At 38.7% G+C, this 22,642-nt stretch overlaps 1 protein-coding gene across 1 annotated transcript in view; it reads right to left on the bottom strand.

Annotated features, from left to right (window-relative positions):
• LOC123878094 (dynein axonemal heavy chain 1-like) overlaps positions 1 to 18,303 on the bottom strand; it is an 87,623-nt gene extending 69,320 nt beyond the window's left edge. Inside the window, exons 1-27 of the mRNA XM_045925150.1 lie at positions 18,093 to 18,303; positions 17,467 to 17,577; positions 16,628 to 16,750; positions 16,327 to 16,472; positions 15,762 to 15,903; positions 15,586 to 15,671; positions 15,160 to 15,264; positions 14,448 to 14,592; positions 13,466 to 13,592; positions 12,661 to 12,782; positions 11,970 to 12,059; positions 11,569 to 11,648; positions 11,126 to 11,213; positions 10,323 to 10,541; positions 9,682 to 9,799; positions 9,317 to 9,458; positions 8,517 to 8,658; positions 8,008 to 8,235; positions 7,460 to 7,558; positions 6,453 to 6,596; positions 5,996 to 6,176; positions 5,172 to 5,332; positions 4,375 to 4,474; positions 3,455 to 3,646; positions 2,221 to 2,398; positions 1,275 to 1,407; positions 237 to 464 (exon numbers count right to left, since the gene is read on the bottom strand). Of these exons, the coding sequence (XP_045781106.1) occupies positions 237 to 464; positions 1,275 to 1,407; positions 2,221 to 2,398; positions 3,455 to 3,646; positions 4,375 to 4,474; positions 5,172 to 5,332; positions 5,996 to 6,176; positions 6,453 to 6,596; positions 7,460 to 7,558; positions 8,008 to 8,235; positions 8,517 to 8,658; positions 9,317 to 9,458; positions 9,682 to 9,799; positions 10,323 to 10,541; positions 11,126 to 11,213; positions 11,569 to 11,648; positions 11,970 to 12,059; positions 12,661 to 12,782; positions 13,466 to 13,592; positions 14,448 to 14,592; positions 15,160 to 15,264; positions 15,586 to 15,671; positions 15,762 to 15,903; positions 16,327 to 16,472; positions 16,628 to 16,750; positions 17,467 to 17,577; positions 18,093 to 18,260 (3,798 nt within the window). The 5' untranslated portion in view covers positions 18,261 to 18,303. The remainder of the gene's footprint in view (positions 1 to 236; positions 465 to 1,274; positions 1,408 to 2,220; positions 2,399 to 3,454; positions 3,647 to 4,374; positions 4,475 to 5,171; positions 5,333 to 5,995; positions 6,177 to 6,452; positions 6,597 to 7,459; positions 7,559 to 8,007; positions 8,236 to 8,516; positions 8,659 to 9,316; positions 9,459 to 9,681; positions 9,800 to 10,322; positions 10,542 to 11,125; positions 11,214 to 11,568; positions 11,649 to 11,969; positions 12,060 to 12,660; positions 12,783 to 13,465; positions 13,593 to 14,447; positions 14,593 to 15,159; positions 15,265 to 15,585; positions 15,672 to 15,761; positions 15,904 to 16,326; positions 16,473 to 16,627; positions 16,751 to 17,466; positions 17,578 to 18,092) is intronic.
• Between the last annotated feature and the right edge of the window lie 4,339 nt (positions 18,304 to 22,642).

Below are 22,642 nucleotides of genomic sequence, written 5' to 3' on the forward strand. Positions count from 1 at the left end.
TAAAAAGTTGCCGAGTCAATTTCCGGGGCGTAAGCTATCTATGTCTTTACCAAATTTCATATAAATCGGTTAACGGATAGACCATTAAAAATCCCGTAGGAACTCTCATAATTTTCCGGGATGTAAGCTAACTCTGCACCTTTAGCGGTTGAGCCGTAGAACGCAGCAGACAGACAGACTGGCTTTATAATATTAGTATGGATATGGATGGGAAAAGGGATAGAGAGATAGATAACCTTAGCAATATTCTCAAAGCACTTCCTCAGATGAGGTTGCACAGCCTTCGGGTTGCGTGATTGTGACAATATCTCCAGCAACTCGTCGTCGCTGAGGAAGAAGAACCTCGGGAACCGGAGCCGCTTCAGCTCCATGTACTCGTTCAGACCACGGGACACCACAGCGAGGAGGTGGCGAGCTTCTATCAGACTGTCGTACAGTCTGCTGTCCGGGCAAATTATCATTATCTGCGGGAGAAGAACGTAGTTTATAAATAATAAATGGCTAAGGTTTGAAATACTCTTCCGCGATCTGTGTTTCCTACCAATTACAATCCGGGTATCTTTAAAACAAGAGTGAATAGGCACCTTCTAGGTAAACGCGTCCCATCTTAGACCACATCATCACTTTCCATCAGGTGTGATTGTGGTCAAGCGCTTACCTATAGTGAATAAAAAAAAAACATGTTCATCATCATGATTAATCTATGGTCGGCTCACTACTGAGCACGGATCTCCTCTCAGAAAGAGAAGGCTTTAAGTGAGCGGTGTGCAGGCTTGACCGTACCAAAGGGAGATATCCCACCGAGCGGGTTGCCTTGCTCGGTAGCGCCAGCTGGGCCGACGGGTCATAGCCTGCCACTGAGTTAGCAAGTCATTTATCAGGTAGCCAAAGACGCAAATGATTGGACAATAATATGGGGGTGGATAAGGCTAAGTTACGCGAAATTAAATGTGGCGGCTTTATATAGAGAAGCTTTTTGTTTTTTTTTTTTTTTTAATAGGGATCAAACGAGCAGGCTGATGCTAAGTGATTACCGCCGCCGTATTTGCAGCACCAGAGGAACCACCGATGCGTTGCCGGTCTTTCAAGGATTTGTTGGTCCGCTCCTTGAATAACCCCATGTTGTATTTTAAGTACGATCACCTAGTTGATTCCACTACCATCTTAGACTACTTCATCACTTACCACCAGGTGAGATCATAGTCAAGGGGTACCGAGTAATGGAGTAAAATAAATACTTAAATAAAATAATGTATCTCCATGTTTGAACATACTTTTGGGCAAGCTTGGGCCGCAGACATGATCCTCCTCCATATCCTTTCCATGGTGTTGTATTTCTTAGCTTCCATCGGAAGTTGGCGTGATATGTCTTCGGATGTGAAGATGGGCTCTAAATACATCCATTCCCTGAAAAAAACAACTTCTATGCGTTAACACCGTGTTAATTCCTACCTTAATTATTTTAATCCAAAGAGTAATGGAAAAGAGTGCATATTAAAAAAAAAGGAAAATACACAAAATAAGAAGCGTCAGTAGAATAGAAAAGAATATATTTTATTCAAGTAAATTTTTACAAGTGCTTTTGAATCGTCAAAATAATTTGCCACTGGTTCGGAATGCCGTTCCTACCGAGAAGAATCAGCAAGAAACTACCAGCAAAAAACGGATTATTAAACAAAACACTACAAGTGTAAATTAAAAATTTATAACACCCCCGACAAGTGAAGGTTACAGTAACTAGAAAAGACCGAAAAGACCTGATAACTTTCAAACGGCTGAACTGATTTTCTTGGACTATTCCGCGCCTACGATCTAAAGTATCTGAGTTTTCCAAAACATCATTTTCAAATAAGTAATTATGTATTTAGGCAACGTCCATCTTGACAGCTTGACATTTGTCAATTGACATAATATTATGAACCTAACGGTTATCTAACCTTCTTTTCTACAAGAAAACTAGAAAAGAGCTGATAACTCTTAAACGGCTGAACCGATTTTTTTGGATTATAGCTAAGAACACTCTCGATCAAGCCACCTTTCAAACAAAAAAAAGTAAATTAAAATCGGTTCATTCGTTTAGGCGCTACGATGCCACAGACAGATACACAGATACACAGACACACAGATACACACGTCAAACTTATAACACCCTTCTTTTTGGGTCGGGGGCTAAAAATAACCGATAGCAGGTGATGGATTGATGATGGTGATGATATTTACTTTTGGCATTCCATCCATTCTTCTACAACTTTTTGCGTGAGACGTAGTTTGTCATCCCACTCTTGTATGCGCAGCTCGAACGCCGCTTTGAAAGGACTGAAGCCAAGCTGTTGAGTGGCTAGAAGATGCTCGTCCAATAACTGAAGTGTGTCATCAGGTATCTTCATTATGAAGGTTCCTGCAATCGATTGATAGTGAAGGCAAGTTAATTTTTCAGAACTTCTCGGCATATGGTACCATGAGGCGTAGAAATAATCCTTAAATAGTTTTTAGATATAGTTTTAACTAGCTGTGCCCGCGACTTCGTTCGCGTGGAATGGCTCTCAGCGCGCTTTATATAACCACGGACGCTCAGGCGCGAGGCGTGTAGTACGTACTCTGTACGTTAAAAATGTTCGCCGTGATTCTTTAAATTGACACAACTTTTTTATTTATGAACCGATTGACATGAAATAAACACTAAATGTTAATTGAAGCTTACTACAATATATTAGTGAAAACCGTATCTAAATCGAATAAGCCGTTTCTGATATTAGCGTGCACAAACATACAGACAAACAGAAAAAAAAATTAATTACAATTTCGGGTTCGGCATCGATATAATAACAACCCCTGCTACTTTTTTTTTATATATTTCCATTGTACAGACACCACTTTTCTACAATTTTATTATATGTATAGAATATTGCATTAATATAGTCTAAACATACGAGAGCCACATGGTCAAATTAGTGACCTAGCCTCTCTAAATGAGAATTAAAAAAAAAAAACTTCTCGGCATGGTAACGAAGAGTAGACTTCCCTGTAACCTTCTATGGATTAAAAGTAAATACCAAATGACTACTCCTCCACTATATCGTACTCCCTTAGCCATACATCACACTAATATTATCACATCACACTATCACACTAATATTATAAAGGCGAAAGTTTGTATGTGTGTGTGTGTGTGTGTATGTGTGTGTGTGTGTGTGTGTGTGTATGTTTGTTACTCCTTCACGCGAAAACTACCAGACGGATTTGGCTGAAATTTGGAATGGAGGTAGATAATATCCTGGATTAGCACATAGGCTACTTTTTATCCCGGAAAACTAAAGAGTTCCCTCGGGATTTCGAAAAACCTAAATCCACGCGGACGAAGTTGCGGGCGTCAGCTAGTACTTTTATAGACATGAAATTTGCGTAACCCCCTTTGTCCGATTTTCCTAAAGAATTTTCGAGGTAAAATACAAACCAGTGTTCTTATAAGGAGTAACCTCCATAGTCCTAGCAGCCCAGTCGTTCAACATCTTGTCCAGCGACTGTTCGATGACGTACTCCTTACTCGCCAACTCTCCTATCTCAGCTATAAGCTCTGCATGCTGAGCCACTCCTTGCTTTAGACACATTGCGAATGTCTGTTTGTCATTCATTGTTACCGTTATACCTGTTGAATATTTTTTTTTTTGAGATTCCGTTGGGGAAACCCGTCACCTAACGGAAGCTAAGCTTTTTACGCATTGTGATATATGTATAACTAGCTGATGCCCGCAGCATCGCCCGCGTGGATTAGGTTTCTAAAAATCCCGTGGGAACTTTTGATTTCTCAGGACAATGTCGCAAAGTTTTTCTATCGATTAAAAAAAAATTACGCAAATCGGTTCAGAAATCTCGGAGATTTCGGTGTACGTAGGTAGAAAAACACAACTCCCTTTTTGAAAGTCGGTTAAAAAAGTAGTCTATGTTACGCCCTGGTCAATCCTCTATTTGTTTGTGAAAATCACGTCAAAATCGGTTCAGCCGTTCCGAAGATTAGCCTTTTCAAACAGACAGACAGACAGACAAAAATTTTAAAACCGGGTGATTCAGTTATGGTATCGTTCAAATAACCATATGAGCTTAATATGAGGTAGTTATTTCGAAATTACAGACAGACACTTCAATTTTATTCATTAGTATAGAGTATAGATATGATCATGTACTCTGACTCGCTCACTCATTTGACAGCAATAGCGCTGCCCAGACTTGTGACTTGTAATGCATTTCACAGCTACCTTCGTTTGTTTAATTTTTTGTATGTTTTTGATTTATCATGTCGGAAAAAATACCCCCGTGCGGAACCCTCGGTGCGCGAATCTGATTCGCACTTGACCGGTTTTTTAATCTCAAACTCACCAGCCTTCTCCATAAACTCGTTCCAATGGCGTTCTTTCATTCCTGGATTTCTCACAGCTTGTATCACAGGTATGAGTGGTCTGAACTCATCCATGTCATCCTAAAAGATCATTGTTACATTGTTTAAGTTCATTATAGTACGTACTAGCTGATGCCCGCGACTTCGTCCGCGTGGATTTAGGTTTTTCGAAATCCCGTGGGAACTCTTTGATTTTCCGGGATAAAAAGTAGCCTATGTGCTAATCCAGGATATTATCTATCTCCATTCTAAATTTCAGCCAAATCCGTTCAGTAGTTTTTGCGTGAAGGAGTAACAAACATACACACACACACACACACACACACACACATACAAACTTTCACCTTTATAATATTAGTGTAAAGTGTGATGTGAAGTGTGATAAACAAGATATTCTCACTTTTGGTTACTATAAACATAACGATTAAATAAAATACTAAAGGAAAAATAGCTTATTTTTCTTTAACTCCTCGATTCCTGGCAGGGCATATTTGTAATTTCTAATTTTCCTCTGTTCTGGTCTGGTGGTAGGGTACGGCCGTGGCTAGTTACCATCCTACCGGCGAAGGCGTTCTCGCTTCCATTTTAGACCAGGTAAGATTGCATGCAGTCAAGGGCTAACTTATATCTGAATAAAAAAAATGCAAAGTCTGTCAAGCCGCACTCGGCCAGCGTGGTAGACACCGGCCAAAACCCTTCCCACTCCGAGAGGAGATCCTTGCTTTGCTGTGAGCGAGCGATGGGTTTCATGGTGATTATGATGAAGGACTTTACCAACCCGAATCGTTAGTGCAACATGTTGTACTTTGGGCAAATCAGCAAAGGTGCGGATACACTTGACTATGGTTTTGTAATATTCGTTGATGGCGGGTTCTATGGCGTCAGCGTCCACATACATGAGGGGGTTGTCGAACCAGACTTCTTTGGATTTTAGGAAATCTGTGTAAAGGGCAAAAATAATAGTACTTATTATTTAAGTATGTTTAATCATGTCCTATGAATTAAAACTAAACTAAAATAGTGATCGGTTGCCTGGAAAACATTGCTATCGAAGAATATTAGCCATGCAAATCATGACTAATACTCCCCTTTCCCCTCCAATTAAGCGTAAAGCTTGTACCAGGAGTGGGTACGACAATAGTGCAACGGGTGGGGTTTGAACCGCCGACCTTTCGGAATTCAGGCCGCTCCTCAACCGTTGAGCTATCGATGGGTTGCCGGCAAGACATCGCTATAGTGATAAGGTCGCCCTTTATTCTTATTATTTGTCATAGTATTAAGCAATAAAGTTGTTTAAATAAAATAAATAAATAAAATAGTTTCTCCTTTCACCAAAGGTTGCCTGCCCGGCTAGCATGGGCAGTAGATAAAAATTATATCCCCCAATTATATCCACTGATGTCATACAAATCAGTGGATATAATCGGGGATATAATTTTTATCTACTGCCCATGCTAGCCGGGCTGGTGGAGATTGCTCTGAGCAATAAGGCCGCCTTTGCAAACAATAGTTTTTAGTTTTTGTCTCTTCGTTTTGTCTTGGTTATTTCATGTTATGTTTTTTGTCTATCTATATATTATCTAAAATGATTATTCCACACACCAGATGCTGTGACCCACAAGTTTCTGTAAGGTTCAAATTCTTTGACCAATTTGTTGAGGTCTGCAAAAGGCACCACTGGTTGTCCAAATAACTTCTGTCTTTGATTGAGGATACGTCCCCAATCTTGGGAGTCCTTCATACCCTTCCAGGCTTTCTTGATATCGTTGGCTATTTCGTGTACCTGAATAATTTTAACAAATTAGCGCCGATTTTTCAATGGTCGAATAACTTTTGTACGAGGAATAACTTTGACGTTTTGATAGATTTCCTATGTACAAAAACTGCCATGACCTCAAATTTATTCCTCAGATAAAAGTTATTTGACTATTGAAAAATCAAATTGATTCACACAGGATTACCTAGTGTGGTTACCATCGGACATAGAAAAATTGCATAAGTTGTATTTGGTTAGTAAATATTTTTTCATTTTTTTAGTCGAATAGAAAATATTAATTACCCTGCTGAAATCGGATTGCAAAGTGAGCGCCATACATTGGGCAGTGAACATGTCAATCTTATCGAACAGAGTCTGTTCATCTTGTTGGTGAAGTTTCCAGAACTTCTCCTGTTCCTCTTCCAGGAAATCTGTCGTTTCTACTACCTAAAACAGATCTCTAAATGAGCACTTCTTTCTTTTATAAGGAGTAGCAAATTCCCGCTGAAAATGTAGTACAACATAATCTTCTATACTAATATCTATACTAATAAATAAAATTGAAGTGTCGTGTCTGTTTGAACGGGCTAATCTTCGGAATGGCTTAACCTATTTTGACGGGACTTTCGCAGACAAGTAGAGGATTAACCAAGGAGTAACATAGGCTAATTTTTTAACCGACTTTGAAAAATGGAGTTGTGTTTTTCTACCTATGTACCTACACTGATATCTCCGAGATTTCTGAACCTATCTGCGTATTTTTTTTTAATCGTTAACTTTGCGACATTGTTCCATAAAAAATTTGGATTCCAACTCCTCATTCCTGATGCTCCAGGGGATCTGACCAATCCGCGCGGGCGAAGCTGCGGGCATCATCTAGTTATTAAATAAATAGCGGATGCCAGTGACTTTTTTCGCGTGAATTTAGGTTTTTGAAAAATCCCGTGGGAAATCTTTGATTTTCCGGCTAAAGTAGCCTATATCACTCTTCAGGTCTTTAACTATGACCATGCAAAAAAAACCGGGCCTCTAACTTTTTGGAGTCATGTGTGTTTAATCAATTAAATAAAAATATCAAATGAAGGAAAACATCGTGAGGTGACCCATGCCCGAGAGTTTACCATAATGTTTTCAAAGGTCTGCCAATCCACACTTGGCCAGTGTGGTAGACTAATATGGCCAAAACCCTTCTCCTTCTGAGAGGAGGCCCTCTGTAGTGATCCGGCGATGGTTTGATTATGATGATGATCAATGGTTAACTTCTTGATTGAGTAAAGTGCAGAAGAGTCGTGAATAAATAACTGACAAACCTGTTTGGTAATATTTAAAGGCCAGCCTATAGCTTCCCATAGCGCTCTGAAGTCTTCATTTTCAAGAGGAGTGAAGAAAACGTCTAGTACTTCATAATCCTTAAAAATAAGTTTGATATTAATCAGTTTTTAATTGTTACCCAATTTTATTATTCTTCTTGGTTATATTCTATCCGTACATTAAAAAAACATCTAAAAACTTGGGTCAAGCAACGTTGACCCAAGTTGGTAAATGGATGGGCGACAGACCTTAAAGGTCCGAGGTATCACTAAAGTCTGATAATAATAGTAAAATCTAAGAGTCTAAGTTTGAAATCTATAGATTGACTTTGACGAAGTATTTGGAAGCCCACCGCATTATTATCACAAGACGATTCTTACTATTATTGATTAATTGAAAGGGGTTATGACCATCAGAAGTAGAGAATAATTCTGTGAAACTTACTATAATTGACAACCATACTGAAATTATGTTGTATGTAAATATTGTGATTTAACTGTATGGAAGTTGTTGGCGAAATAAATAAATTAAAAAAAAAAAAACTTACGGTATGAACTTTTTTCATAATGTCATCTTGCGTCTTCAGGGCAAACGGAATGGACTCCATCCATTCTCTTAACTCGAAGACGTGTTCTATAGAATTCGGTTTCTCCCCCAATTTCCTCATGATGTTTTTATAGGCTTGGATAACGTCGTCCACTACAAGGCGTACCTCTTCCGCCCACATTGTTAATAACGCTTTCATTATGTCCGAGCGTTTAGTTACTAGTATTTGCTGAAATCGTAATTGAAAACTTATTTAAATACAGTTTTTAGAGTTTAAAAAAGAAGCCCTTATAGGATCACTATTCATTGTCTGACACATTGACAGACAAGAAAAAAAAATTACAGACTGTCAATGACTGTCAATGAGTTACATGACAGACTGTCAAGAAAAAAAAATTAAATGTGTTGAACAAATAATTAGTATTTTCAATTTTTAAAGTAAGATAAAGTTAGATTGACTGAAACTACTGTGATAAAAGATAGTGATTTGAAAAGATTATTGACAACAACCTTTAAAGTGTCCACGTTTAGCGCAAATGGTCCAATGTTAATGTATTGTGGTAGGCGCCAGATCAAATCTTGCTTGGCATCATAGTGCATTTGGATTTCTTCCCGCGTTTCCGATGCAGAATGCTTCTCTTCACGGAATGCCCTTTAAAATACGCAAGAATAATACATGTTCGGAAACTTCACAATCTTCTTCCTCCTTCGAGAAATCTCAAGCATTGGTAATTCAATTCAATTCAATTCAAAATATTTTTATTCAATTAGACTTTTACAAGTACTTTTGAATGGTAATGTGGTTGACGTCCAATATAAAAGCATGTAACATTGTTTAACATTTCGAAAGGTTAATCTGGTTTTCCTTCGGATCTCCTCATTTCTGATTTGATCACGTATAGAAATTTCAAGCATAGCTCTTTCCATTGCCCGATGAAAGACTATAAGTTTTTTTATGAGAAGCATGGAAGACCCACCAATAGGGTTTGTGAGAGAGATTGCAAGGGGCCGGTGGATTCAGGCGGCGCAAGACCTTGGCGTGGGGAAGGAAGTCCCTACAAGAGACCTATGTCTATCGGTTGATGATGATGATGATAATGTAATGAGGGAAGGTCGCCCATGCGAAAATTAAGTCTGCTGTGGGGGGTCCCTTACACGAGTGTGCTAGGTTGTCAGCCAGCAGGGAGAAGTGGCGAATGCTCGTTAGGCGTATAGCATCTGCCCTCAAAGACGTTGCTTCGTGATGACCACGACCGCTCTGCCAAGAGTGATACGACGAAGAAGAAGAAGAAGACGAAGATGTAACTTACTCAACGTATGCCTCGATGTCCAACACGAAAATATCTCTATAGCAATCGTACTCGTGCATGTACGCAATCAGAGGAATGATGGATTTTCTATACGCTTTCAGCAACCTTTCTCTGTAATCAACTACATTTGGCTCCATGAGACCTAAAAATTCATAATCCTTGTTAATAATACGAAGGTGTGTCTGTATGCCTGTGTGTTACCTTTTCACTGCCCATCCATTTAACTTATTATGACAAATTTTGGTACCGAAATGCCCCCGTCTTGGTCCGTCTACTACTTTTTATCCCGGAAAATTGAGTCCTCATGGGATTGAAAGAAATCTAAATTAAAACAATTTAAGAAACTTCTGAGGGAAATAACTAACCGATAGATGTTAGGTATAACTCCTTATCGAATACAAGACCAGTCATAATCTTCGGATGCACTTGTGGTATGAAGTGACAGCGGTATAGCATCTCCCGAAAGAGCCTCTGGATCACAATCTGTTTTGTAACAAATATACTTTCAATCGACTCAATGTTTGTTGTATGGCTAATCAATGTTCCAGAGTCCAAACATTTTTTTGAGTCGAATGAGATTCAATAAAAGCGTTTGATTAATTTTGCTCTTATACTTTTTACTCTGAGAAGATCCACGAAAATTTCACAGGATAGCTGACTGTTCTGTCAGGGTGATACAAAAATAATGTTAGACTTTATGGGCTGACATCTGATTTAAGATTCTAATGGAATCATGAAATATTTCTTGTAATACCACCAAAAATATTATAATATAACATCGTAATGCAGGAGTCATGAAATATTTCTTGTAATACCACCAAAAATATTATAATATAACATCGTAATGCAAGGAGAATGTCAGTCGATCCAAGTTGCGCTGGTGGAAGCTATCAGATTTAAACTGGAAGACACATAGGGCAGAGGTAGATGGAGAAATCTTTTACACTAGGTTCAGGCAAAGAGCTATAGTGCCAATTATAATGATGATAATTGTGATTTTAAGTACCTCAAACTGTTCCGGAGGCGTGGTGTAGTAGGGGCCATCAACGGACATCATCAGATGGAAGTAGAACAGAGTGATGGTGGGGGAACGGAAGGGAGAGTTGATCAGATCCGACGAGTCCCACTTGTAGTCATCTTCACACCAGTATGTACAGAGGCAGGGGGTCTCGGTTAAAGCGACGAACATTGCCATGGATTGTTCAATGGAGTACCGTAAAGCGTACTGAAAAACCGTAACTGTAATCAAAGTTTGTCCTCGTAGGGTATGACAACCTTTCTGAATGTGATGCTTTATAAGTGGGGAGGTTGGGTTCGATTCTTGGCAAGAGCAAATTGAAAATTTCGAAATTGGCTCTGGTAAGGTATTAGCAGTATCACTATTTGCAAAGCCGTGCCAAGCGATTGAGCGTTTTGGTAACTGCCATACTCTTTCTAGGTTAGTAAAGTTGGGCCGCGAATACACCTGTAACACGTAACTAGCTTACAGACGTAAGTAGCTTACATGATTAACTTACTAAGCCTTAGACTAGGTACATCATCACTTACCACCAGGTGATATAGCCGGTAAGGGTTGACATGTATTAAATTTAAAAAAAAACTCAAATCAAAATACAGTTTAAGAAATAACAGAAATTCCAGTACGATACCACATAGAGTTGTTTAGATCTTAGGGTTATTCCTATAGGCTTAATAAACTGGTGTACCTACGCTTTTCAAGTCAGCGGGCAAGTTTAAGCTGAATCGTCACTTACCATTGAATGTGATCGCAGTCATGAGGTAGCATGTTTAATGAATAAAAAAAAATACCTGCATACGGAATCTGACAAGTTGCATTGTCCTGCATAGCTTACTGATACCATAGAACTCCCATTTCTTTTCGTAGATGTCGAACCATCTGCATTGAATAATAATAAGAGTTTATATAAAACAGAAAATAAATAAAATAAATATTCTATTATTTGGGACCACAGTACACAAATTTAAATAAAAAATTTACAACTCCCGACAACTGAAGGTTACAGTAACTAGAAAAGAGCTGATAACTTTCAAACGGCTCAACCGATATTCTTGGATTATTATTATAGCTAAGAACACTCTCGATCAAGCCACCTATAAACAAAAAAAAACTAAATTAAAATCGGTTCATTCGTTTACGAGCTATGATGCCACAGACAGATACACAGATACACACGTCAAACTTATAACACCCCTCTTTTTGGGTCGGGGGTTAATAAATAAGACAGAATTACCCTTTGCCAACGTCTCTGTAAGACATTCGAATCGCATGCGCAGTGTTATTCAGCCATGTTATGTTTAGGTATTTCAGCATCTGTAAGAACGCAAACAAATTGAGTGGAAACTACTATAGAGACTATTAATTGTTTGAAAAAAAAAAAACGGCCAAGTGCGAGTCAGACTCGCGCACTCAGGGTTCCGTACTCGGGTATTTTTTCCAACATTTTGCACAATAAATCAAAAACTATTATACGTAAAAATAAATAAAATCTGTTTTAGGATGTAAAGGTAAAGCCCTTTCATATGATACCCCGCATTATTATCCCAAGAAAACTCCTACCATTATGTGATTAATGGAAAGGAGTCACGATCCTCAGCAATGAAGGAATACGACTATAAAGAAGGGATTCCTTACCATAGAGGTACAATGTTGCTGAGCAGCATCAAATTCTGCCAGGCTAACATTCCTGCCATAGTTAGCTGTAAAGAACAGCATTGACTCCACCTACAAAATGTACCTGATATTTTATTAACAAATATGGAAAACTAAATTATAAATTATAATATAAGCGTCACTCAGAAAAACCAGGTATTATTCATGGGGACGAAAACAATTCTTTTAATATTATTTTGCGATAGAGTTTTTTATTTTCGTTAGATTATCAACAAGATAAAATTGAAAACTAAATCCGACAGCGATCGTCTTAATAAACACTGAAATATTAGAGTAAAATTGTCTTTCTGTAGCTTGGTATATTTTAATGTTATTGTACATTTATACTCATGAACTCAAAATTTTCTCCTCTTTCATTTGACATCCCACTCGATACAATAGCAAAAAATTTTTGAACACGCCCACTTTTTTGATGTAACACCCGTTAGGTCAATTATTTCGTATAAAATAAAGCCTGTGTCACCCGGACCTTTACGACAAATCGATTGACACCTCATTCATCAAAATCGGCCCAGTAGTTTAGGCGCTACGGTGGAACACACAAAATCTGGATACAAACATACATAGGTACATACTTACATACATACATAGACTGCTAAAATCATAACCCTTCCTTTTGGCTTTGCCGCAGTAGGGTAAAAATAGACGTTACCTTTAGGCATTCATCCACAACCATGTGTATGCAAGAAACGGATTCCGTGAGTACATAGAGAGAAAACCACTGGTTATGTTTTAATCTTCCAGCAAAGTCCACCATATCGCATGGATAGCGACCTGTGGTAGAAATTATGGTTATGACGACTTCCCTGGCACAATGGTTTTTTTCCTCTCTCGTCTGGCTTTACAAAGATTAGCCATTGTCAAGTTTGTAGTTACTCGTACTTACAAGTTAGGGAAACTACATATATAAGTATGAACTTCGTCTGTGCCGGCGCTCGTCGACACGCGCGCGGCACCCCCTTAGAACGCTTCCCAGTCAGTTCCACCACCAAAAACACCAGTAAAACACAAAACCCGGCCACTTTTAACAAAAAAAAAACACTCCAAAAAGGCAGAGCACGCGCGCCAGCAAACGCCAACACAGACGAAGTCGGCACAATGGTAAGCTGTGGTCTTATTAGTGGGAGGTCCCAGTTCGATTCCCGGCAGGGTTTGGAATTTTATGATTTCTAAGTCACTGGTCTGTGGGAGGCTTTGGGCGTGGCTAGTTACAACCCTACTGACAAAGCCGTGCCGCCAAGCGATTTAGCGTTCTTGTACGATGCCGTGTAGAAACCAAAGGGGTATGGGTTTTATAAAAACTGCCATACCCTTCTAGGTAAGCCTTCTTCCACCTTAGACTGCATCATCACTTACTACCAGGTGAGATTGCAGTCAAAGGCTTTTCAGACCCGTACTCTGTAGTGAGCCGGCAATGGACTGGTTATGATGATGATTTTAGTATCAGGTATGCTTACCATAATCTGGTACAGGTGGTATATAGTCCTTACTTGGCGGGTTAATGAAGTTATACAGAGTTGGGTACTTTAGAATTGTGTTTATTATCTTCATTTTACCCTCCATTTTCCTGTAATTGGTTTCCGCCTGTTGAAATATCAATAAAATTTTTGTACAATCATTGAGGATTGTATTATGGTGTGGTTGTGACAGAGTATGTTAATCGATAATGTTGGTTAAGCAATGTTGGCGCAAGTCAGTAACTGAATAGGTGATCAACTATGGTCCTTTGGTCTCTACCTTTTCTTCGTGATTTGAAGTACCCGTTTGATTTCGGTTATTATTCAAAAGAAAATCTGTAATAGCCTAGTTTTTCAGTCTAAGAGCTCATTCACACGGGCTGCGTAAGCGTAGACGAAGCGCGTACCACTGCGTTGTAATGTAATGGAACTGAGACGTGACATACCGCTTGCGTGGCGTGAACGTTCACGTAGACGTAGTGCGTGCAGTTACGTATATGGGCTTACGCGCGTCACTACGCAAGTGTCACATGTACGTGCTGCATACGCAATTGGTGTGAATCGGCCTTTAGGCTCATTAGGGGGGTCTGGGTTTCTATTCCAAGCACGCAACTCTCACATTTCAGAGTTATGTGCGTTTTAAGCAATTAAATATAACGGTGAAGGAAACTGCTTACATGAGAATTCTCCATAGTGTTTGCAAAAGGCATGTGAATTCTACCAATCCGCACTTGCCCAATGTTGTGGACTATTCAAACCTCATCCTGAGAAGAGATTCGTGTTCCGTGCAAAATAAAGCATATGAATATGAATGAGTATGAGTATAAGTATGAGTATGAGTATGAATATGAGTATGAGTATGAATATGAATATGAATATTCAGTAGCGTCCTGACGATGGATTTATTATAGTTCTTTTTCACCAGGGTCTGTCTTCAAGAGACCCGAAATCATAGAATGTCAAGTCATTTAAAAATACGTACTTCTTGTTTAAGGCTATTAAGATGGTTTTGGTCCACTTCTTTGGCTTGATGGTGAATTAACACCATATTTAATATCAACGGCATAAAATGTAGCGGCATTCTTGGTAGCCCATCGAGGATCAGACAGTCCAAATATAAATAGAATCTGTGAGTAACACAAAATTATGTGCATAGAATAATACGTATTTCAAGAAGATCTCCATCTTTTTCTTTTTTAGCCCTTACCATCCTCACGTATATATGGCCATCTTCTCAGTGCTGGGTAAGCCTCTTTCTTCCAAGTTTCAAAAAAACAGTAAATGGTAATCCATACTCTGAATGCTATAAATGTGAAAGTGGGTCTGCCTGTCTGCTAGTTTCTCACAGCCCGTCAGTTAAACCAATTTTGACGTTTGGTACAGAAACAGTGTGCATCCCGGGATGGACATCCCAGGTTTCTTTTCATCCCAGAAAATCAAAGAGTTCCTACAGGATTCTAAAAGCTCATCCGTTTAACCAATTTATATGAAATTTGGAACAGAGTTAGCTTGCATCCCGTGGATGGAGATAGATAACTTATTATCCCCGAAAATCAAGGAGTTCTCACGGGATTTTCAATAACCTTCCGATCCTTCCTTCAATAACCTAAACCCATGCCGCTAAAACCTAAAGTCTACTAGCATCGGCTAGTAGACTATAAGAAGAGATTTAAGTATTACAGTATTGATTTTACCTGAAATTGTTTTCCACCTCGTTACGCAAGTTGACTGCAAACTTGATTCTTTCCGCGAAAGTTTCAGGATCATCGGCTTTAAACATTAACCGAATACGGGGAACACTGGAATTAGTAAAGTTTTGTAGCTCTGATTTAGTTAAGTACACCCTAAACACTTAACTGTCATTTGTCATCAGGAATAGTTCCTTTAACTGTTACTTGTCATCAGGGATGTACCCTTAACAGTCATTTGTCATCAGCGAAGGTTATCGCTACTAATAAGCATTAAAACTAAGGGCAGGAGTGGATTGGCAGACTTCACACACCTTTGAGAACACTATGGAGAACTCTCAGGTATGCAGATTTCCTCACAATGTTTTTCTAACCTAAGTTAGAGGTGCGTGCCCGGGATCGATCGCTTCTTTATGTAAAAGACGCTCTTACTTAAAACGGCGTTTTGATCCATCCAAGGCCATTATATCCCATTTATCCGTTTCTTTATCAAAACTAAACGCCGCTACGTTAGTCCACTGAAAAAATTAAAGTTTTAATTTCAAAATAATGTACGGAAAGCCAGGCGGATGAAGTCGCGGGCATCGGCTAGTAATTTATAATATAACCTGGTAAGAATTGTTGAGGTTTTGGAGCATGTCCGAATGAGGTTTCGTGGCTTTTCCCTCTAGTTTCGGTATAAAAGCTAATCCTGGACATGGGTACTGCTCGCCTTCGATAAGACCCAGGTTTAGCCATTCTTCTGGGACCCTAGGTAGAAAAGAATAATTTTAAGTATTTTTTTCTATAAGTATAATACCAAAATTTCAGGTCTGTAGCTCATTTCGTCTACGAGTTAGATACCTGTGACTTGCGGACAGACAGACAGACAGAAAGACAGACAGCAGAATGACATTAAGCTTTAATGGAGCTTCGTTTTCAACTTATGGGTATGGAAACCTAAAAAGACTTATTTCTACTATATTGCTACCAAATACAATAGTAGCTCGTTCACACAGGCTGCGTAAGCGTAGACGTAGCACGTATCATTGCGTTCTAATGTATGGAACTGTATGAAAAATGGCACGACGCTTGCGTAAAGCGTGGACGTATAAGTAACCCGGTGTGTTAGGGGTTTGCGTGTGTCACGCACGTGTCACGTGTACGCAATTGGTGTAAATCAGCCTTAAATACCTGCAGTCATAATCTGTATTATCAAATGGCTCTAGATCCATCTTTGGGAAGATGCTGTAAAGGCTGTAGTACTCTTCGTCAGACAGAGGATACTCAGCTGGTGGTATCAATAGATATGGCTGTATTCCTCGCTCCCGTAACATTTTCTACAAAAAAACATATCGAAACATAAAGAAGAATACCTAGAATTAGATCTATAAAGTAGAAGGTGGTTTTAAAAAGGATTTTCAGAAAATCCCGTATGAAAAACGTGACAGAAAATAAAATCAAATGAAAGTGTAGGTATAAGAGTTGAACTAACCTTAATATTTGCAGCCAGAAATTTCCGTCGCAGCCTTTCTATTTTGACGAGTCGTGGTATTTCTTTGGGTAAAACTACGCTCAAAAACTGGAGTTTCGGAACGAATGTTTCGAATGGGAATTGCTGAAAATATTTATAAATAGACGTTAGAGGGACGTGTGGCCTAGTTGTGATAACGCATATCAATCGATTAAGATTGTTAAGCATCGTTGACCCGAGTCGATAACTGGATGGGTGTCTCGCAGGGAGTGAGTGATTCGGGTGGCGTAAGACCGTGGTGTGTGGAAGTCCCTACAAGAGACCTATGTCCAGCTGTGGACGTCTATCGGTTGTTGATGATGATGATTACTGTAGAGTTTACATCTCTTGTCCTAAGTAAATAGGTATTTTGTGTGCATTCTTGAATATAATTGATATTAAAAGCATCGTGTCGGCTATCGTGCTGATTCTAAAAGATATCGTATAGTAGCAGGCGTCACTTTGCAGAAGTCCATGATATACAAAGAATCAAAAGCTTAATTTGCTATAATCTGCTAAAAAGATCCAATCTGTGTGGTACAACATCCACCATGCGACATGCACCACCCGCTCTCCCTCTGCTAAGCATGCAGGAAAAGCCAGCCACCAAGCGAGCCTCAAGTACCACCACGTAACACGACAAAATTTCACTAAAACACACTCGACGCACGTTTCGCTCCGACACCGGAGTATCCTCAGGAGATGTAGACGTAACAATGCACAATTGCAAAGACTTACAGGATTTTTTATTCGCCCATTCAAAACTACCATGTATGTAATGTAATTTGGATAACCCGTAGAAGAGAAGTTTGACAACTTACGATACTGTTATCTTCGCTGTAAGTAGTCCATCTTCCAGGTGGTAACAGGAGCTTAGGTTTCTGTGGCTTCGGCAGGGACATCAACATGGGTGCCAGTTTATCAGTCTTGGCCTTAAATTATAAAAGACCATAATTTAGAAGAAGGTGAGGTAGAGAAGCATAGTGTAGAAGGTTCTAAGATGCTAGAAAAACACTGGAAAGCCCAGTGTTGGCAGACCCCCCATTAGGCCAGGTCTACATAAAACGAGTCACAGGGAGTCGCTGAGTTTAGGCGGCGCGCGGCGCAAGATCATTTGGAAGTCTCTTAAAGGCCGATTCACACCAATTGCGTACACGTGACGCGTAGTGACGCGCGTAAACCCCTAACACACCGGGTTACGCAAGCGATGTGCCATGTTTCATATAGTTCCATACATTACATCGGAAAGGTACGTGCTACGTCTACGCTTACGCTATGCTTTCGCAGCCTGTGTGAACGAGCTATAAAGATCCCTATGTCTAGCAGTGGAGGTCTATCGGCTTACGGTGATGATGATGATTACTTGACATGTCAACGTTGATAGTATTTGAGAGTCGAAATAGTTTAACATTAAAGTAAAATGGCCCTTAACTGCAAGTAAAATTACCTGTAATAGAAGTTTCATCCGTCTTTTAGCGAAGACTTGTTTGGAACTCTCATCCTTTGCCAAGTTAGAGACCAGCTCGGAGTAATATCCTCTCTTAGGAATAGCATCACGATCGACGTTATCGTATACGATATCGTGTCGTTTGATTTTCTTCTTTCTACTATGCATTATTTATTTTATTTCTAAGAAAACTTTCCTTATTGAATTAAAATAGTTATTACTTTCAAGGAAATCGAAAAGTGACAAACACGAGGATTGACATCGTCAATTTTTTTTTATAAACTATTATCTATGGTTATTATGATAGCCAGTAGGTAAGAAGTAAGTACCTATAGTGAATTTTTTTTATCTGTGTGATTTAAAAAAAACTATGTTTACTAAGAATTTTCTTAGTTAATCATCATCATCTCAATCTTTGTCAGCTCACTACTGAGCACGGGTCTCCTTTCAGAATAAGAAGGGTTTGATCATGGTCCACCACGCTGGCCAAGTTCAGATCGGCAGACTTCATAATATAATCCTTAAGAAGATTATGGAGAACTCTCCGGCATGCATGTTTAACCACGATCTTTTCCTTCACCGTTAAAGCAAGTGACATTTAAATCCTTAAAACGCATAATAACATTCACATAATATCTTTGTAATAAACTTAGCTTCGTTAAACCAATAAGCTAAGCTATGCTATGAAAATCAAGCTATCGTATTTCTTCTTCGAAATCGATATAGCTTTAGGTATATGAATTTCCTATGAGAAGAACGCCGTCTATTTTCCAATTCAAAACTGGAATATTCCCTTATGCTGCAGCCCAAACTAGACCGCATGCAATTACTGGCAACATCGTAGGTTACAGCAAATCTTGTATATTCATAAACGTACGGTCAGCAAAAAAAGAAATAAATAATGTCTGTTTTTGTATTGAAAATAAAATAAAGAGTAATTCGGCTGTCTTAGCTCTTAAGTCATGTTGAAGACAAATATTCTGCATATTTTTATAAAGCCAAAGATATGTGAACCATAGATGTCAAAAATGTGTTGATATTTAAAAGAAAACTATTGAAAAATGATAATAGTTTCATTTCATTTCCTTCACTATAATCCATAGTTAGACTAGGCTCATTTGACGTTTATTTTTCTACCTGAGCTCATTTGACGTTTATTTTAAATCCATTGAAGGTTTTCTACGAAAAATTATTTTGGTATCACTAAGTGGAGCAGCAATGTAGAACCAAATGATAATTCCGTAGGTTATTATGGAACCACCCGTACCATGCGTAATGGTTTTTCTTAATGGCAAACTTAGTAAGAATAATTAACATCAAGCGCAAGCGTATGTCTGGCAATAAAAAAAACTATAGAATCATTTTTGCTGATGGTACTTATTATGCTGGTTTCTCCCACAATGCGCTTGCATGTGTGGCGTCCGCTGAAGATTCTAATCTGTGAAAACCACCAATTTGTACGCGACAGTCCGTTTATGTTACAATTATAATTAAACTAAATGATGGCCGCGACTTCGTCAGCGTGGAAATATGTTTAAAAATACCGCGGAAACCGTGGATTTTTACGGTATAAAAGTAGCCTATGTGTTTATTCAATAATTTTTCTCCACTCCAAGTTTCAGCCAAATCCGTCTAGTATTTTTTGCGTGAAAGAGTAGTAAACACACGCACACACACACACACACACACACACACACACACACACACACAAATCGCCTGTTAGAATTGTTATTTAGGTTAAGATCGGGCTGGCGTGTCCGGGTCGGACAAGTCTCAAAAAAATTAAGATAAAAAAATATTTTTCGCCATTATAATGTTAGTGCGATGTGATAATCACTTACTATTGTGAAGGCAAGCGGTAATAGCCTAGTGGTTAAAGAGACCATTCGGCGGTCAAAGATTCGATCCTGGGTAATCACCTCTAACTTTTCGGAGTTATGTGCGTTTTAAGCGAATAAAATATATTAGGAAACATCTTGAGGGAACCTGCAAGCCTGATGCTGAAATCTATAGAGCGTGCTTTGACTTTGCTCAGACTTAAGATTGAGTTAAAACGAGATAGATTTATGTGAGAGATATACATCTGTCTCGTTTTAACTCTGGCTTAAGTCTAAGCAAAGTCTGAGTGCGGTTTATAGATCTCACCCTGAGAGTTCTCCATAATGTTCTCAAAGGTGTGTGAAGTCTGATAAACAGAATAGGAGCCCGAAGTCTTAACCATTGAGTTATGATACTTTTCATATTCAATGAATAAAGAAAAATTCTTTGAAAAGAGCAACCGCCGAGTTTCTTGCTGGTTCTTCTCGGTAGGAAAGGCATTCCGAACCAGTGGTAGATGCTTTTGACGATTTAAAAGAACTTGTAAAAGTCTAATTGAATAAAAATAATTTGATTTTTTTTAATTTTGAGTATAGGTACGTCAATCTTTATTATTTAATAGTTACAATGGCAAAATGTATGTAAATGTATGTATGATAAGGCTCATCAGACATTAGTTCAACATATGTAATTACAAATTACTTACCTCCATTATTGAATGAATAAATCATTCATTTTTCATTTCATTCAATAGGATTTAAGTAGATACCTACCTACCCCTTTTATTTAACTAAAAACTTTTGGCTAAAGCTTTTATAGCACAATGGCTAGTTTTCGAACAAATTATGTTTAACCTCAGTAATAAAATGGTCCAATTTATTGCACCTCCGAGAAACCGACCAAAAGTGGTCACCAAATCGCTTCCAAGTTTTCACACCTGCTTAATGTTAAAGCAATCTAGCGGTTAGGTGGAATTGAGTTAGGTTTTAAAGTTCTTTAGAATATTAGAAAAAACATTTACTAATTCAATTACAACAGTAATTAATATTATAAATGCAAAAATGTGTCTGTCTGTTTGCAAGCTGATTATGGGCAAACTCATGGCAATCTTTGACTGTCTCTCTAGCGCAGCGATAAGCGCTGTATTACAAGTGGGAGGTCCCGGGTTCTATTCCCGGCAGGGGTTTAGAATTTATAATTGTCTGCTGGGAGGCTTCGGCCGTGTTACCACCCTACTGGCAAAGCCGTGCCGCTAAGCGATTTAGCGTTCCGGTACGATTCTGTGTAGAAACCCAAGGAGCATGGTTTTATTGAAAACTGCCATACCCCTTCGAGGTTAGCCCGCTTCCATCTTAGACTGTATCATCACTTACCACCAGGTGAGATTGCAGTCAAGGCCTAACTTGTATCTGAATAAAAAAACTCTTCTAAAAAAGAGGCCTTTAGTCCAGCTGAGGACTGTTAAAGGCTATTGAAGAGGCACTGTCTAACAAGAAACATAAAAATTCAATACACGAACTACTCATAGCTTTTTGTTAGTTTACACCAAACACCAAAGTACGTCAGTAAACTGAAAATGCACTTGCATTTTAGTATTCAGTGTTTCAGAAGCGTGTCATTGTTACATTAGACTCTGCCAACTCGCTACTTTGTACGAGATGTTTGTTCTTGGTCTTGTTCTTGGTTCTTAAGGAACATGAGCTGTTCATTTATTTACATGTGTTGCTCGCGGCACTATGAAGAGATGAACCTACTGTTTATATTTTAAAAGGAACAAGTGTAAATTAAAAATTTATAACATCCCCGACAAGTGAAGGTTACAGTAACTAGAAAAGAGCTGATAACTTTCAAACGGCTGAATCGATTTTCTTGGATTATAGCTAAGAACACTCTCGATCAAGCCACCTTTCTAACAAAAAAAAAAAACAAAATTAAAATCGGTTCATTCGTTTAGGCGCTACGATGCCACAGACAGATACACAGATACACAGAGACACAGATACACAGATACACACGTCAAACTTATAACACCCCTCTTTTTGGGTCGGGGGTTAAAAACTGACTGACTGATTGACTGACGATCTAGCACGTACAGTTCAAATCACTGGACAGATCGGGCTGAAATTTGGCATGCAGATAGCTATTATGACACAGACATCCGTCAAGAAAGGATTTTGAAAATTCAACCCCTAAGGGACACATAATATTATGGGTAATATATGGGTTTGAAAGTCTAGTCCACGCGGACAAAGTCACGGAAATAAGCTAGTGTTATATATATTTTTTGTCTGTCTGTCTGTCTGTCCGTCTGTTTGTAAGTATATTATGTAAGGTTTTAATGCTGCGTGGGCGAATTCCTCATGAAAGACGAAGATCAATGTAATTCCTCCGATAGGGCATGGAATAGGTAAGTAACTCGTATGACATTTAGAACCGTGGGACCCCCGGGTCATATACTACAGAACAAAGAAACATTATTTCAAAAACAAAGGACGACCTTATCACTAAAATAATATTTTGATATCTGCAATATCAAAATATTTTTATTTTCATCTGTCCCGGAAGGTCCAGGAAATGTTATTGAAAGTTACGAGAGCCCAAAAAGGACCCTTACAAGTAATAAAACCTTGTAAAACAATTCTTTTGATGGCTGGAATAAGGAAGGGCACCGGATATCGGGAGTACAATCTGTCTATGCTCAAAGTTAGTCGTGATACAACGTCCGCCTCCTA

The sequence above is a fragment of the Maniola jurtina genome, chromosome 25 (genome assembly GCF_905333055.1).
Source record: "Maniola jurtina chromosome 25, ilManJurt1.1, whole genome shotgun sequence".
Lineage (NCBI taxonomy): Eukaryota > Metazoa > Arthropoda > Insecta > Lepidoptera > Nymphalidae > Maniola > Maniola jurtina.